The 18,314-nt window shown below is 37.9% G+C and overlaps 1 protein-coding gene across 2 annotated transcripts in view; it reads left to right on the forward strand.

Moving 5' to 3' along the window:
* Window positions 1-1,348: 1,348 nt before the first annotated feature.
* Window positions 1,349-18,314, forward strand: part of papss1.S (3'-phosphoadenosine 5'-phosphosulfate synthase 1) — a 48,562-nt gene continuing 31,596 nt past the window's right edge. The window contains exons 1-7 of one of the 2 annotated variants that reach the window (XM_041575601.1): window positions 1,349-1,850; window positions 7,579-7,693; window positions 9,293-9,528; window positions 10,536-10,674; window positions 11,817-11,935; window positions 16,149-16,262; window positions 16,936-17,047. In XM_041575601.1, the coding sequence (XP_041431535.1) occupies window positions 1,791-1,850; window positions 7,579-7,693; window positions 9,293-9,528; window positions 10,536-10,674; window positions 11,817-11,935; window positions 16,149-16,262; window positions 16,936-17,047 (895 nt within the window). In that variant the 5' untranslated portion in view covers window positions 1,349-1,790. The remainder of the gene's footprint in view (window positions 1,851-7,578; window positions 7,694-9,292; window positions 9,529-10,535; window positions 10,675-11,816; window positions 11,936-16,148; window positions 16,263-16,935; window positions 17,048-18,314) is intronic. The other variant, NM_001093345.1, reaches the window with a different exon arrangement.

Genomic DNA, 18,314 nt, shown 5'->3' on the forward strand with positions numbered 1-18,314 from the left:
AAATCAGCAACAGTGGCTCCAAGGAGGACAAGTATCCTCCGAATCTTCTCAACTGGTAACTGATTTGCGACAAGTGAGGCTCCAACTCAGAATTGGAGTATCGTCGGACTGAAAAGTGACCCAATTGTAGATGGAGGATCAATCCAAGCCCAAGTGCATGGGCAGTGTTCAGTCAGTTCTGTCCGGAGTTCTCGCAGGGGTATGCCTCTGCCGTTTAGCAGATTTCTGCCAGTGAGCTAAATCCAGCAAATCCAAAGAATCCCCGCAATAAGCCAGGTCTCTCCATTCCTTAAGATCCAGCAATGGCAGGCCAATGCGTTTGCAGAAAGCCTCCAAATCATCAGGTTCTTTAAGGCTAAACACCCTCTCGTTCTTCTTTACAATCAAGGCAAAGGGAAAACCCCATCTGTATACAATACCCTTGTTGCGTAGGGCTGTAGTAAGGGGTCGGAGTGCCCTCCTCTGTTGGATGGTTAGCCACGCTAAATCCTGAAATATGGAGACGTCATAATCTTGAAATTTAAAGCTTTCAGTATTGCGCGTTTTGCGCATAATGTCCTCCTTCAGTGTGAATTTGTGAATACAGCAGATTACGTCTCTAGGTTTTTCTGCTCCCAATCTAGGGGTGCCCAGGGATCGGTGCACTCGGTCAAGCTCAATAGGGGTAGTCATGTCCCTGTCTAGAATGGTATTAAAGAGCGAACATGCCGTTTGGCCCAGCTCAGCATTGGTTACAGTCCAATTTTTTTTTTTAATTGTAAGGGGGGCCCTGGCACCAATGCTATTTTTAACTTATAAGGGGGCCCTGACCATCAATAGCTTTTTATAACTTCTATGTGGGGGGGGTTACTTTTTAGCGCTGATCTCTGTGTGGTCTTTTAAAAGGACCAGTAACATCAAAAAAATTTTTTTTAAAAATTCGTTAGAATACAACGAAAAAAAACACCAAGACTAAAATTTCAAATTGCCGCCTGCATGTGAGGCACCCAGGGGCCGGGAGGGAGAGACCATGTTGTGAGGGCACTTCAGCTTTTCATCCAGCCGGGCCACTTTCCAGCACCATCTTCCTGCTGTCAGTAGACTATGGGAGCTAGCCAGGGAGGACAAATCCACTATGGATGGTCGCCATATCGCCGTTTCTGAAGAGGACAGGAAGCGGAGTTTCAGTAAGTTATTTCTTAATAAAGGCTTTGCTATTTGAAATTTTAATTTGTCTTGGTGTTTTTTTTCGTTGTATTCTAATGAATTTTTTTTTAAAAAAATTTTGATGTTACTGGTCCTTTTAACTGTGATGTAAAGTGGGCAGGATCTGGGGTGGGGCTTGGGCACCAGTGTGGGCGGGGCCCAGGGGCACCGAAAATTTTGTTTGAGCTGTGATTTGTAATGGCGGCCCTGGGCTTTATACAAAGGAGAGCACATTTCACAGGCAGCTGTCGCTACTGTAGAACTTCAGCTTAACCCCGGCGTCAGCAGTCAAAATTCACTTCCCAGTCTTCAGCTGATATTGCGCTAAACGTTTCCAAATCACTTCCTGCAGCGCCGGCTGTGTGCGAGCTCATGTCAGCCTCACTTCCGCGCAGCCGCACTTACTCTACAGACTGCCGGCTGGATTGGTGAGCACGGCTGAATCGTTTAGCTGTGGGCGGAATCAGCAGGGCACTCCCACACAGCTTCGTGCGTCTCAATTGGGAAGCTTTCCTACACATTAGCCCGTATAAAGTGTGCATTCCCCGGCTTCTCTCCCACCGGTTGACCACATACTCACAGACAGACCCTACACTCGGCCCAGCATGGAGATAAACGAGAGCAGGAACAAGAAGGTCAAGCTGAGCGGAAAGCTACGGAACTGGGTAAGTGACATGATAAGAAGAACTAGGGGACTCCGAGCAGACGCTCCGCCCCGTCCTTCTGTATTTCAAGCTGCCAGGGCTCTGTAACCTCTACTCCGCCAAGTATACATCCGCCGGTGCCATGGTTGCATTGCTTAAAATCTTCTTGCTGAGCGTCAGTAAAGTGGGCGTGGTCTGACGCGGTTTTCACTCTTTTTAAACATGAAGTGGAATAGCAGCTTTTTTTGTAACGGGACCGGAAAGTGGCATTGAACAAACTGTGGATGTGGCACTGTGTGCTGGAATTGTGCCAAGAGCCGAGCAGGCTGGGCAGCTTGCACTCGAATCAATGCGCCCATTCATTCGCTTCTCCGCTCACCTGGGACACAGGCAGCCTTTACTTCACAAGCAAATTAACCCTTAGTCCTCTGAGTACAATGTTCAACACTTTTTCTATCTTTTTAAATGTATTTTCACACTAAAATGATTTCCTCCAATAAAGAACCACTAACCTCATAAGATGAAATTGTTTAAAGGAGACCTATTGTGTAAAAAATAAGAATGTACAAATGCGTTATACTCATTTAGATATAGAAGAATTGTGCTCACAAAAGTAGTGTTCCAGGCTTATTTATTGAATATTTCTGCAAAAACCCTACTAGTCCCTCCCTTCTCTTCCACTTCCTGCTCCCTGAATTCCCAGGCTCTGCAGAACCAATCAGCAGTTAGCAGGGCCTGATAGGGAACTGAAGCCTATCTGTGCGTGTGTGTGACTGCAGGGCTGTGATTGGCTGTTCCCCCTCCTACTGTGCTTCTGGCAGGGACTGTTAGGACACGCCCACCCCTCATTTGAAACAGACAGGGACCAGAGAACATAGGGAGCTCCAATAAAGAGGCTATTTTTAAAAATATTAATTTTTAGCACCATGTAAAAGCAACATAATATATTATAATTGCCTACAACATTAGGTTTTTTTCATTTATCCTATTGTCTCCTTTAAATATAAGGTATGCACTTGTAGAAAAGGCCAGTCTGCCTCAGAAACACTATGATTTTTTTCTATTAATACACAACTTTGTAGCTATGGGGCAGCCATTCAAGTTGAATAGGTCAAAAAAGCCCACATTGAGACAACACTTATACTGTGGGAAATACAAGAGAATATGGCCATCTCAATACAAGCAGTCCCCAGGTTACGGACAGGATGGGTTCTGTAGGTTTGTTCTTAAGTTGAATTTGTATGTAAGTTCAACCATATACATTTACTTATTAAATGCAACAAGACAGATGTTTGTCTTAACATAGTATTTATTTTTACCGTTCTGTGCATATGTATTTTTACCTTTCTGTGCTCTCCAGTAGACAACATAGGCCAGAGGGGATTGGGGCAGGTGGTTTATTAAAGATAAATGCTAATAAAGGCCAAGCAAACCACAGTACATTACTGTAATAGCCTCTGTTTGTAAGTATGAGTTGTATGTAACTCGAGGACTCCATGTACAGGAGGATTTGCAAAACAGACTAGAACATGAAGGTAAACAAAGGGCCGGGGCCTGATGGTATTTTCTCCCAGGGTGCTAAACAAGTTTAGCTCTTCCACAGGGCAAAAAATATGTCCAATTCTCAGTCTGAAAACTGTGGGCCTGTTAGTCTGACATCATTAGTAGGAAGGGTTTTGGAAGGGGTAATAAGGGGTAACATACTAGCATACATTGCAAATTGCAATATTATTACAATATGTTAAAGTGGACCTGTCACCCAGACACAAAAATCTGTATAATAAAAGTCCTTTTCAAATTAAACATGAAATCCAATTTCTATATTTTATTTAAGCATTCATAGCTGTTGTAAGCTCATTTAATAATCTCAGCTGTCAATCAAATATTGTCTGCCCATCCTTTATGCCCATGGCATAGAAGCGGGGCAGACAATTACTTTCACTTTCCATTCAGCACTTCCTAGATGTCACTACTCTCCCCACATTCCCCCAGTTCTCTTAACCATTTAATTGTGTAGCCAGGGCATGGGGATGGATATCGGGGCCCCCCATTCTGGTGCACAAACAAAATTCTGAGATGATGCAAGGCTTGTCTTAATAACAGTGTCCACAAAATGGCTGCCGCCTGCTTGCTACAATTATGAATTCCCAGACTGAAGGAAACAAGATTCAAATAATTTATATAGTGTAAAGTTCATTTTCCTTGACTAATCGGATAAAATAGGATTTTGAATAATTTTTTTTGGCTGACGGGTCCCCTTTAATAAAAGTGGAAATAAGTTTGGAAAAATTTGGATTATTTTGATAAAATGTGTGGGAGCCTTTTCGTGATTTGCAGCTTTCTAGATAATGGGTTTCCGGATATTTGATCCCTTTCCTGTAGTTGTCTGGGGATTATTGGGTTCTACAGTTACCAGAATTAATTTTTCTAAGTAGATATGTATTCCCTATAATAAAATATATAAATATGTCCCCAAATAGATTTATTGACCATATAGTATGTAGTCTTTGGAAGCCATGGCAAAGTTCTATTATTTGTATAACATCTTGGTAAGCAGGATATTTCCTTTTTACACTCATTAGATTTCTAGGAATTTTTTAATAAACTTACATGTCACAAGAAGGGCAACATTATTTCCTGTATTAACTGGTACTATTACTTATCTGGTACAAATTAACTAACCTCACATCTCACTTCTCAAATGGAGGAAACTTTTCTGCCTTTTGTAGTGTGTGTGTGAGGCCTCGAAATTGAAGCAGCTAAAAGCCAGGATTTCTGGGGGAAAATAAGTTATTTCTAGGAAAGCTGAGCCTTTAATGTTCTTTAACACAGGAATCGCCCTTTACAGGAAGTCTATGAAGTGCACATCCACAGTGTGATTTTGGTGACCTGCCTGCTTCTTACCTGCCCATCTCTGTGATGTACTAGCCCCTGATCTGCTGTGAAAGCTATAGAGGATCATTGTGCACAGGGTAGCCTTCATGGATGCAGGGGGTACAGCTGAAAAGGGCCCAATCATTGAGTAGGACCTGAAAGCCAATATTGAGCTGTATAGCCTAGCATTATGTCATAATAAATGTAAGTTTTATGCAGCTTTTTTAGTGTATGTTGCAACATTATGTGCAATAATGTGGTTTTCATTCCCCAAACTGCATCTAATTGTATGACTTTATCAAGCAGTGGTATTTAAATAATATATTTAAAAAAATCTCATGCTGCTTATACCAATATAATTCTCGGTAGTTTATACAAATAGTTGTGTTGTAGATTATGCATTAACATATTACTGACTATTGTAAAAATGTATTGTAATTATCACTAGATCAGCATATATCAAAGTTTCTGGAGCCCAGAGCTGAATTTTAGGCCACCATAATTCAACAGTTATTGAATAAGGCTTATGTGATTGGCTTATCACTTAAGTAAATTCAGTGAAGTTAAAAAATGATAGAACTGAAGCTGTGTGTCTCTTTACATCTTGGGACAGTGGCAGACAGGGAGATTTGTTGCCTATGACTATATGTGACAAATCTCCATTTGAAATAATTGAAATCTCTGGTGCTTTGACCAACATATAGCTAAATCGCCCAAAGTCATAGAGCCAGCGATTTCAATTATTCCAAATGGAGAGCCATTTTCTGGAGATTTGTTGCCCACAGTCACTTTTACATAGTCTCTTTTCTTAAGACCTGAATGGAATCTGTTGTCATAGCCTTAAAGGAACAGTAATACCAAAAAATTAAAGGGTTTTAAAGCAATGACAATGCAATGTACTGTTGCTCTGCACTGGTAAAACAGTTTTTTGGTTTTTCTTTTTGCTTTATAAATACAACAATAGTTTATGTAAACAAGCTGCTGTGGTTCCATGGGGACAGCCATTCAAGCACAGGATACACAGTAGATAACAGATAAGTTCTGAAGGATCTCACTGTATGCTACGTCTCCTGTGCCCTTTCTCCCTTTTCAGCTGTGAATGGCTGCCCCCATGGATACACAGCATCTTGTTTATATAAACTATTGTAGAGTTTTTGAAGCAAACATGCCAGTTTTACCTGTGCAGCACAACAGTATATTATAGTTTCATTATTTTAAATGACTTTCATTTTTGGTGTTACTGTTCCTTTAAGCCCTGTGTATCAGCATTTTCAGACAGTGTGTATGACTGCACCATTTATTCTAGTCACAAATTTAAAGAGCAAGTTTTTCATTTCTTAAAGGGCACCTGTTGGGTAAAAATGTTATCCGCAACCAAAGGTGGGGGCTAATATAGCCTGCATTCCGGTTGGGGATAACAGTCTTTTTTTTTTAAAAAAAAAAAAGCCCCTCGCCAGCGATACGCTGACCGGACATGGCTGCTTGCACTGGGAGCACTGGCGGGTGTTTTTTTTCTTTAAAAAAAAACAAAAAAAAAACTACTGTTATCCCCAACTGGAATGCGGTTAGCCCACAACTTTGGTTGGGGATAAAATTTTTACCCAACAGGTACCCTTTAAGACAATGGACACACAGGCTGTTGTCAGCCTGCGTATTTATACAGGCTGAGAGAAGCCAAGCTGTTCAGTGCCCCGCACCATTGATTTGAATCCGATTTAGCCTGTGTGAGGTCAACCCTTCAGCTCTGCTATTTGTGACCATACACAGGCTGATTGGATTCAAATCAGTGGAGCAGGGGTACTGAACAGATCTGCTTTTTTCAGCCTGTAAAAATATGCAGGCTGATAACAGCCGCTAAACAGCCTGTGTGCCATAGCCTAAGCGCTCATCAGCACAAAAGTGGTCATTTACACTGAGGTACATCAATGTTTTATATAGTTTTTTTTCTTTTCCCTTTGTTGGCAACACCTCTTCTCAAAGCAAAGTTTGAAACCATTTTCAGGGGTACCTGGTCACTGGCCCTTTGCTCAATACCTACATTTTACTTAGTGAGGACATGCTGTCCATACATAATGGGTACAATTTTTGTAGTTCTATTTCATTTTTAGTACCTCTTTCTTAAAGGTAGGCTATACATTAAAGGAATTCTTCAGTGTAAAAATAAAAACAGGGTAAATAGGCTGTGCAAAATAAAAAATGTTTCTTATATAGTTAGTTAGGCAAAAATGTAATGTATAAAGGCTGGAGTGATTTGATGTATAACATGTCAGTCAGAACACTACTTCCTGCTTTTCAGCTCTCTTGGTTTACACTGACTGGTTACCCTTGCTACCAGGCAGTAAACAATCAGAGACTTGAGGGGGGGCCACATGGGTCATATCTGTTGCTTTTGAATCTGAGCTGAATGCCGAGGATCAATTGCAAACTCACTGAACAGAAATGTACCATGTGGCCCCCCCTTCAAGTCCCTGACTAACTCAGAGTTATAGAGGAAGTTGGATTCTGGCTGTTTTATTAGACATCTGTTCACTCCAGCCTTTATATATTACATTTTTGGCTAACTATATTAGAATTTTTTTTATTTTGCACAGCCTATCTATTTACACAGTTTTTTATTTTCACACTGAACTGTTCCTTTAAGAGCAGATATTGAAATTGATTTTGGTCATAAGACCTGCACATGGCATTTTTCTCTGCAGCCCACCCCATGTGCACAATGAAAGGCAACTGACATTCATTCCTGTCACAATGCACACAAGGCAGAGGCAGAAAGGATTGGCAGAGAAAATACCATGTCACATGTATTCCTAATATCTTTTGATTAGTGTTTTGCTCTCAACTATTCTTTTTTTTTTTTTCTTCTCCTTTAATGCAGGGGATGCAGCGGGCGACTAATGTCACATATCAAGCGCACCATGTCAGCAGGAACAAGAGAGGGCAAGTGGTGGGAGCAAGAAGTGGCTTTCGTGGATGCACAGTATGGCTGACAGGTACAGTGGAAATTAAGGCACTCTACACTATAATGCTTTTTAGACGTGAGCCACGTTCAAATGTAAAAAGAGTTGGGGAGCAACACAAACATAAAGAAGGTTCAACTGGGTGCCAAATAAGTTCTGTGATTGGCTATTTGGTGGCCCCTAAGGTAACAATCAGAGGAGACTCTACTTGGCAGTACTCCTAGTTTTGTATGGAATTAAAACTTGCCTCAAGACTGCAATTCAAAAATAAGCACCTGTTTGAGGCCACTGAGAGCAACATCCAAGGGATTGGCGAGGAACATGTTGCTCATTAGCCACTGGTTGGGGATCACTGCCATAAAGGAATGCTTCATTAGCTTTTTCATTACTACTTGACTTGTAACTTCTTCTTTCCACTGTACCTGTTAATTCTCACTTTGCTTTACAAAACTTTTGTGCAGTTTACTCTGGTTAGCACCAAGTTAAACAGCCATACAGACTACCCAAGACTGAAAACTAAGGAAGATCTGTCTAGTTAGTCTATGAGCATGGTCATCTTTTCAGTTTAAATACAGTTGCCTATTTGCTGCTACTTATAATGTTTCCATTACGGCTATTCTACTGTGTTACTCCAAAAATATGTAAATGCTATATCCCCATGTCTAAATCTATGCTGATGGCAAACTAATCCTATAATAAATATTTTTAGTGGTCTTTAAAAGGATTCTTTTACAGGACAAGTCTTTTAACCTACTGTAGCCGTTAACAGCTGTTAATAATGAAAAAAATATCGTGAACAACTTTCCAATTTACATTTTGACATTTTCAGTGGTTTTTTTTGTTGCAATTGAAAGCAGTACAGGTATGGGATCAGTTATCCAGAAACCCGTTATTCTGAAAGCTCTCTTCCATAGACTCCCATTTTATCCAAATAATCCACATTTAATAATAAAGCAGTACCTTGTACTTGATCCAAACTAAGATATAATTAATCCTTATTAGAAGCAGAACCAGCCCATTGGGTTTATTTAATGTTTACATGATTTTCTAGTAGAATAATGTATGAAGATCCAAATTAAAGAAAGATCCATTATCTAGAAAACCCCAGGTCCCAAGCATTCTGGATTACAGGTCCCATACCTGCATTTATTTTTTACTTTCTGTTCTGGGTCTCACACTTAAAGCAGAGTAGCAGATTGCCTCCAGCTCTGTTTATCCTCTGGCTTGCAACATTGTTTGAGCAGTCAGTCAGGAGTGCAGAGACTGTACATTTGCATCATTCTCTTTTCTCTCTGCATTTGTAATTCCAAAAAAATCGAACTGCTCATAAATATGTAATGTCAATGATTTTGAAAGGTAAATACAAAAGTTTAAAAAGTAACAAAACATTTAACACTAACATATTTATGGTCAATTTAAAGTAAAATTAAAGAAAAGCCTTTCCAGTGTGTTAAGAAAGTGATATTGTGGATAAGGAGACACCAGCTTTTCTCCAAGAAATCTGTAATCTAGTTTTCCTCTGGGCAGAAATTACTAGAGATCCTTTTCTGGACTTAAGTACAGTGTTTGAGAGTGGTGGAATGTGATAAATAACTGTTAAGCATGGCATATAAACACTGTTTTTTTGCACAGGTCTTTCTGGTGCTGGGAAGACTACAGTAAGCATGGCTCTAGAGGAGTACCTAGTATGCCATGGCATCCCCTGTTACACATTGGATGGTGATAACATCCGCCATGGACTTAGTAAAAATCTTGGTTTCTCCCAGGAGGACCGTGAGGAGAACATCCGTCGTATTGCTGAAGTTGCCAAGCTGTTTGCAGATGCTGGCCTTGTGTGCATTGCCAGTTTCATATCACCTTATGCTAAGGTAAGGAAGAAAGCCAATGCTAATTACATTTTTAATCATAATCAGTTTACCAAAAATCTCCTTAAATGCATATTTTCCTAGTTGTTGCTTTTTTTTGTTTGTTTTTTTTTTAGGAGCTTCTTTATTTAGAGTATAAGAAGTAATATAGGGATAACTGACATTAAAGAAGTGTATCTAACTGTAAACAAAAGCTTAGAAGCTTAGACATCTTCTACAACTGTCTTTTTGGAAAGCTTAGGTATATAGATAAGCAGTGTAAAGTAAGGCATCGTTACAACCGTACTCTAAGGGGCAGATTTATAAAGGGTCGAATAGTAAATTTGAATTTATCGAGTTTCAAAATTCACTCATTCAAATTTAATCCCCCTAATCGGATGTAAATTTGAATGTGAGATGTTTCACACATCGACCATGGCAGCATCGCCACCGAAAACCTGCCGAGTTCATGTACAAGTCCATGGCAGAGGTTCATTGAGCCATTTGTTAATGACCTTCCTGACATTTGAGTTTTATATTGGGAGAAAAACTTGATTCGTACTAATTGAATATGATTTGAATTTTCAGGTCAGAACCTTTCAATCGAATATTAGACATTTTACATTTTTTTTAAATAATGTCCCAGTTGAATTGTGAGTATATTCGAATGAAAAAAAATTCACATGAATTTGAAATTCGACCTATGATAAATGGGCCTCTAATACATGATTATGATATCCAAATTCATAGCATCAATGACTTAGGGATCTTTAACAAGTTCACATTCTACCTGATTGTGTAGATTAGAGTTTCTGTACCATCAGGATTAACTTTTTATTTCTTCCTCAGTGTAAGGCTATTAATGACACAACAATATTATTTACTAAATACAGTTTTGTAGCTTTCAAAACCAAATCAAATTAGGCATTTCAAACTTACATAACACACAGACAGCTAGCATTTCTGATTCAGTGCTGATCTTGCATTAGTTAAACATACTATTGTGTATTTGATACATTTTTGGCTTTTAGGATCGTAACAACGCCAGGCAAATCCATGAGGTTGCAAGCCTTCCGTTTTATGAAGTGTTTGTAGATGCCCCGCTGTACATTTGTGAGCAGCGAGATGTGAAGGGCCTATATAAAAAGGCACGTGCCGGAGAAATCAAAGGTAGGAATAAGTTCATCTGGAAATATTTATAAATTATTTTTCTGCAAATCACAGGATGGCCTGCTGTAAATGCTATCCCTGTAATGATTCAAATACTTGGATTGAAGAAACATACGAGCTGCAATTTTGTGCTTTATTGTGGGCCAACTCTCCCATCTATTGAACCACAATATCCATATTTTTCCAGTATCAGGTGACAAAATTCATAGGCAACCACACTGAACAGGTTTTGCGAATGCTTTTTAATTTTTTTTTTCTTGGCACTGCTCAAAAGCGTGATGATGTATAAACCACAGCAGGGCATTAATTTATTCGTTTCTGCTAGTTTTTGGTAAAGGTAAATTAATGTTGGTACTAAAGATAATTAATGTGGTAAATTTGATTTAACTTTCCATTTTGTAAAGCTGTATGGGGTGCAGTTTGTTTTTTTCTCTTTGATAAAATTCAACCAGCTTCTGAAGTTGGGTGTGTGTAGTTATTTTAGGATTAATTCAGCGAACTTTGGTTCTTCTATAGGGAGTAATGATGCCATCAGCCTTAAAGGTCACTTTTTACCTAAATATATTATTCCCAGCCAAAGGTGTGGGCAAATAGAGCCCGCACTCTGGGGGGGCCGAGAGCTCTCTGCTGTGCAGGTGACCTAGCAGTGGCGGGGGACATTTCAAGCAAAAAAAAAAAAAACTGCTGTTACCCCCAACTGAAGTGCAGGCTCTATTACCTGCACCTTTGCTTGGGGATGCTATATTTAGCCAACAGGGCCTGTTAACTAACAAATAATTCTATTTATCATCCATACATGGAGATGTCCCCCCCTCAGTTTCACACTTGTGAGAAATGCAGATAGGGCAAATAAGGTGCAGTTTGGGTGTATGATGGTCATGAAAAATTGATTAAATTTAACCTTTGTCTGTTCACGTACCTACTTCTACTACCTGCCATTCAAAACACTGTATCAACTGTTTAGGAAGGCAATAAATATTGGAAAAACCCACTAATTCACATTTTCAGCACAGTTTGCAAAATGATTGTGGTCAAACCCTTCTTTCAATATTTTATATTTTCAGGACCTTCCCCCGGATAGCTTAGTTATTGTACCCCCAAGTTTGTAACCGATTTCATTCATTTTTGCCAATCACATACAGGTTTCACTGGGATTGATGCTGAGTATGAAAAGCCTGAAGCCCCAGAGTTGGTGCTGAAAACAGATTCATGTGATGTGAATGATTGCATCCAGCAAGTTGTTGAACTTTTACAAGAAAGGGTGAGTATGAATTCTCATTCATCCAGGTCATGGTATATCTGTCGAACTAAGTCAAATCAACTGGACTTGCTGTGTTTGCAAGTCCAGTTTATTTGACTTATTTCCACTGAGTGTGAATTAACTTTTACAATTGAAGGCCTTACTGAATAAAACAGGAGATTTTTATATCCTGCTTACCATGGCACAGCATCTTTGTTTCACTATGCACTGATCTTGCAGAGTGGCTGTCACATAGGTTGGATTACTATGGGAATATGCTTTAATTGACCAGCCAAGACCCTGTTCATTTGCTGTATGGGGTCATCGTTTGGGTGGGGTTCTGATAATCACAATGTTTTGCTGGCAGTGACCAATTTCTATGAAATAATCCACCTATGTGTGTCTAGCTTTGTCATTAAAGAGTTTTGTTTTTATTTATTTGTATACATTTTTTTTTAAAATATATATATGCCTTTATTAAAGAAAGATTTTAGCTACATGGATGTAACTATCATCTCAGTAAGCATTATAAAGTATAATGCACAACATCAGAAATAGTCTATCTCTGGCAATTTTTGCAATTTGTTCTCATATAATAACTGATGGCACACTAGTTCATCCAGATAAAAGGCAAATTATAACATTTACCAGATGTAAATAACATAAAGGCCAGTAGATGGCACCATAAATCTGCTTAAACTGTTGCACATACTTTATACAGTTTACTTTAGTATTGTTTTACAATTTTTTTTCCTTAAAGTATTTCAAGAGATGAATGTGTCTACTAGTGAAAAAAACATTTATAAAAAAGCAATATTATCCCGTGGTGATTTTAACTTCAAAATAGTGTATAAATAGCATTTTTAAATCAGACCAGTTTCAGTGTCAGAAAAAATACTGACTGCCCGCAGAAAGGTGAAAGTTTGAAAAAGTACATTGAAAATTAATGGCAACAGCACCTTTTTTCTCTACTTCCTTTCTGTTTTTTTTCTTTCATTGCTTTTTACATAATTTAGTTTTCAAAGTATTACATTTCAAGTAATTGCTAGTTTTCTTATTTACCTGGTTAAAACAAAGTTCAATATTACTTTGTCCACTCCAGCTTTTTGCAATAAAGTCTGTTTAGCAACCAGAAGCCTAATTGCAAAAAATGTGGCATTCCCCCTTATCTCCAAGAAATAATGAACAGGTTATTGTGCATTATAAAAATACAAAAACCCATGGCTTTATTTTGTGTTCAAATTGATTGATCATTTGGCTGTACAGATATGTGGACAAATATCAAACAATTAAGAGACTTTGAAACGTCAACACTAACAAAATATAAGGCACAATTTCAACTTTATATTGTGGTTTCTATCTAAAACACATTTGATTGTTTGATTACTTGTCTTTACCTTTTTATTTTTAACATTTATCATAACATTTTCTTTGCATGCTATTTATGATTTTGCTATAGAAATGATTTGCCTGTTGCTTTTACATTACCTATCTAGTCCCCCATGTTCCTCTATGTGTGGGCTGCCATATTTGTGCAGCAGATTTCTGTTAATCTGCATTAGAAGTCTGACAGCCTGGGAAGGCACAGTCATGCTGGCTTAACAGTCACCTTTAGGAACTTAGAGTTAAAATTATATACAAAAGCTGAAACCATCAACATGGCCAATAGGTAACTATTAAAGCATATTAATATTTTGAAGAGGAGATTTTTTTTATCAGGGTGGTTTTCCCAGATTCTGAAAATTCACAGGGCATCACCATGCAATTGGGTGGTAAGTAGGTCAATGGTTGTAAAGGACAGTAGGTGCCATGCTATTTATTAGGGCTAGAGGGCTGTGGAACTCTAGACCCTTTTATATTCTATTTTCTTATAAAGCTGACCATTGCTAATTAATATAAATGTAATATTAGCTGCTGATTTAGTCATACTAAAACAGGTCAGTAATTTATGGGCCGGTGTTAACACCTGCCTAACTGATGCCCATGGATTGGTCCTATCGGTATTTGTTCACCATAGGGCTGGTTCTACCGCTTAAATGGTCCAACATGACTCTGATAAGTGAGCAGGCCAAAAATGTCAAAGATCTGGTCTTTTGGCAACCTTTAACACAATGGATGTGTACATCTCAGTTCCCCTGGTGCTAGGATTTGTATTAGGTTACATGCAAATAACCCTTTTTTCAGTGGGCCCTGAAAATGTTTAGCTATTGTTAGCATTCAGACATTTCAAAGTCTTGATATCAACCCTTAGGGGTATAATTATGAAAGAGGGAAGTTAGAGATCACCACAGTCTATCAAAGGGTTAATTTTCACTTTCACCCATTGATAAATACTCTCTTAAAAATCCAATATAAATGAATGGAGAGTGGAGGAATTTCACTCTAAGCGGGACTGTGGTGATTTTTAATGTCACTCTTGATAAATATACCCCTGAAAGTGGCCAAGTAAGATATATGTCAGGCCCATTTGTTCAGAGGGAGGTCACCCACATTTCACTGCAGAGACACATTTATGGAATTAACAATCCTCTTAAATGTTTTGTTATTTTCTATAGATAAGATGTATGTTTTAATGAGGGCATTTATCATTTAGTTTGGTGCAGTTTAAAACCTATTCTCATCAAAGACATCAGAAAACATCCTCAGATTTAGTCAATGGAAGTGCCATTATGCAAAATTAGGACTGTCCATGTCTATCCACTGTATAAACATGAAAGCATTTGACAGTTTCCCCATGTTTAATTTAATTTGGCCTTTGCTCTTTTTGAGTAATCTTTTAAATTCCTACCAACATGTAAGTGACAGATTGATGTGCTAATTTATTTATATTTTTCACTCATCCTCTAAGGATGAAGCCTGCTCTTTATCATGTCTCTGTAAACCTGCTCAAGGGAGTTCATTCAGTAATAAAAGACTTGATATATGGCAGAATTGTTTTTCTAATTACAGAGTTTTTGGCTAGGTTTGGGGGTTATGTCATTGAACCTGTGTGTCTGCACACATACTTGCATTCTATCTTTATGGCAGCAAATTCCTGACTCTAATTCATAATATCTAGGGTTCATTAAAATGACATTTTGGCATCTTAAAGAAAAATTAGTCTTGCTGTATTGTTCTTACTACATTTAAATATGCCAGTGATTGTGAGAATTCCTTGGATGGAGAGGGATTAAAGTTTTTTGTTTTATTTTTTTTTTTACTTGGTTGTAGCTTGCTGGGCCACTTAAAATGAATATTTGTAATAAACAAATAACACCACTTTGTAAATCCAGGGAAGTTTGCATTAAGGGATTCAACCGTGTCAAATAGAAACATATCACCTGTTGTGTAAACATTTCTCTAAAGCTTCTTTGCACACATTCTTTTAATTGGTGTGGCTGACATTCAGGTAGTGCAAAACATACAGAAAATTTTAAACAGTCAGATTGCGGTTCATATTGAAAAGGCATTTTTGCTTTTCTGTGATACAGAATAGAAGGGAAAAATGTGCAATAATTTGCTCAAGTCAATATTGGTGCTTGGCTTGGGGTTAAAATCGTTTTACTAATTGAAGAAGATAAAATGCAAGTTTAGTGAATAGTGGGACAACATGGTTTAGTTTTACAGAACAGATGAATGCACTAGAGAGAGAATTAAGGCAGTATCGGAGCTCTTGGAGTGTGTATGGGGCGACCAGGTTTGTACATCTATGCAGTTGTGTATAACAAACTTTTTTCATTTTAAAGGCAACAAGCAATATAAAACAGGCTTGGTGTTTTCCCTTTTTACACAGACATGAATTATTAATTGATATATAAGGGCTTTGGCCATCATTTGTCCGATTGAGTCAGAACTGAGGGGATTTATGAAGCACGCTTCTGTTTAAGACTGTTCTCACAACCAGCTTGCATGCAGATGATCATGATCTCCCACTCTGAAGTGGAACGAGAATCTACTTTAAGCTCAGTGTCCTGTGATTTTTCCCTAGAGTACTACTTTGAGTTCATTGGCCGGGCATCTTGTGGATCTGTGTTCTTCCAGTGATCCCAGCAACTGGCTCTATACAGAAAACATTCACCTAAACCCAACAGCTCTTATTATTTTTCTACAAGAAATATTAAACTCTAGAGGCATAAAAACAATATGAACTTTGAGATAGTGAATGTTTTTTCACCTCCCTTTCTTGATAAGTTGAACGCATCTGTTTAGCAGCTGAAAATACTAACCCTTTTCCATAATTACTTCACACAAATAGGATATTGTGCCAGTGGATGCATCCTATGAGGTCAAGGAGCTATATGTGCCAGAAAATAAGCTCCAGCTGGCAAAGAGTGATGCAGAGACTTTGCCTACTTTGGAAATCAATAAGGTAATATTCCAGTTTACACCACCAACCATTTTGTTAGATATTTACAATGAATAGGCTACTGCACCTTATGTCAACATCTGAAGACTAACAGAGTTAGCCCTACATGTGAAGCAAGTGTACTCGGACCTAGATGTGCCGTACATCATAAAACATTTCTTGATGCTAAATAATGCCAGATTACCTATGGGAGTAGTTTTACTAATTGAAAACAGACTGTACATGACTAAAAAGAAGAATGATTGATGTGCGCATACTATAGGTATATCTATATCTCTCTCTATGTATGTATGTATGTATATGTGTATATATATATATATATATACATACATACATACATACATACATACATACATACATACATACATACATACATATATATATATATATATATATATATATATATATATATATATATATATATATATATATATATATATATATATATATATATATATATATATGGTGGGTGCTTGGTCAATCAAGGCATATAATGTTCAAAGTGGACCAGCACACCAAATTTTCAAAGAAAAGTTTATTCCAACATCACTCACGTGTCCAACGTTTCGGCCCACGTTAGGGCCTTTATCAAGGATAAGGCATTTACATCTTTTTTTAGGACTTGGCTTCTTTGTTATCTGTGCTATGCAGGTTCTAATAGTCATCTTTATTTAAGGTGGATTTGCAGTGGGTGCAAGTGCTAGCAGAAGGATGGGCAACACCTTTAAATGGTTTTATGAGAGAGAGGGAGTACCTGCAGTGCCTTCATTTTGACTGTTTATTGGATGGTAAGCATACAAACCTTTACCTTTTACATCATTATACATATAGTATATTCTGACTTGCTCTAAAGCAGGTGGGTGTATATTTTTGGTCATGCATTTAAATTTGCAGGCTGTGCAATGTAACCACCTCACTGACAAACACTCATCTCATTGATCTAAAATCATCTTTAATTTGTCTGCAGAAGCATTTGAATTTAATTTCATCAAAAACTGTCAGATCCCTGACTCAATTCAGCTAGATAAACTCAATATGTAACTGCCTTCCTTACTGGAGCAGTTCCCATACTCCAAATTCCTTCTGCATCTTGACAAGTCATTTAATCTCCCTGTGCCTCAGGCAACATGATTTTGATTGTGTGAAGCACCTGAACTTTGTGCAGCATGTCAGAAAGGAAATTCTAAAAAAATAGGGTGTGCCTAATCACTACAGCTGCTGACATCTGATCGATTCCCCCTTCACCTATCCATCAAGTGTGAAGCAATTGGGTAGTCCTGTCCTGACGTTTCCATTTATCATCTCTGTAAAGGGACCTATTCTTTGTCTGAACTTGTGACCAGAACGTATATGTATCAAAAATATATGTATCTCAATCAGTGGTGCCCCTCTCTTCTGGGGAACCATTTTGCAGCAATTAAAAGTCATAGGAATTGATGTAGATTTAATAAATGTTCAATGTCTCTTGTTAAGGGTATTTGCAGGGTTAACACATGATTATGTAAGAAGATTTACAGATTTATTTTTACTCTGTAAAGCGGACAATCAAGTCAAAGATGATACAACGGCATTAATACGTTTAAAAAAATGATGGTCTGATTAAAGTAATGTTTTCTACCCTGAAATGTTTTCTACCCTGAAAGACAAAAATGATCATTCTTGCATACATGTTTTGTAGATGAAAGAAAAACAAGGGATTGGTATCCTACTATTCATTCATTCTAGTCCTCTGCTATGCTAGAAATGCTGTCTGTGAATACAAAAGTTTTTATACTTTTTAGCACGTTTGTTCGTATGACAAATTTCTTCATTGCTCATAAAAATGTACACTTATTGAACACACTAGCTTTACAGCGTTTTGGGTAAAGAAGTTACAATTTTAGTTGGTTTAGGATGTCCAGCTTGTGTCTGATAATTTAAATTCTTGTCAGATATGGTAATGCTGGGATCATTATCGTACATGATATCTCTGATAAATGTTTTTTTTGCAAGTTAGGTTAAAAGGATTATTTCTACCTTCTGTGAATGAATTCTCCTGTGGAACAGGCTTTTAAA

The sequence above is a fragment of the Xenopus laevis genome, chromosome 1S (genome assembly GCF_017654675.1).
Source record: "Xenopus laevis strain J_2021 chromosome 1S, Xenopus_laevis_v10.1, whole genome shotgun sequence".
In the NCBI taxonomy this organism is placed as follows: domain Eukaryota; kingdom Metazoa; phylum Chordata; class Amphibia; order Anura; family Pipidae; genus Xenopus; species Xenopus laevis.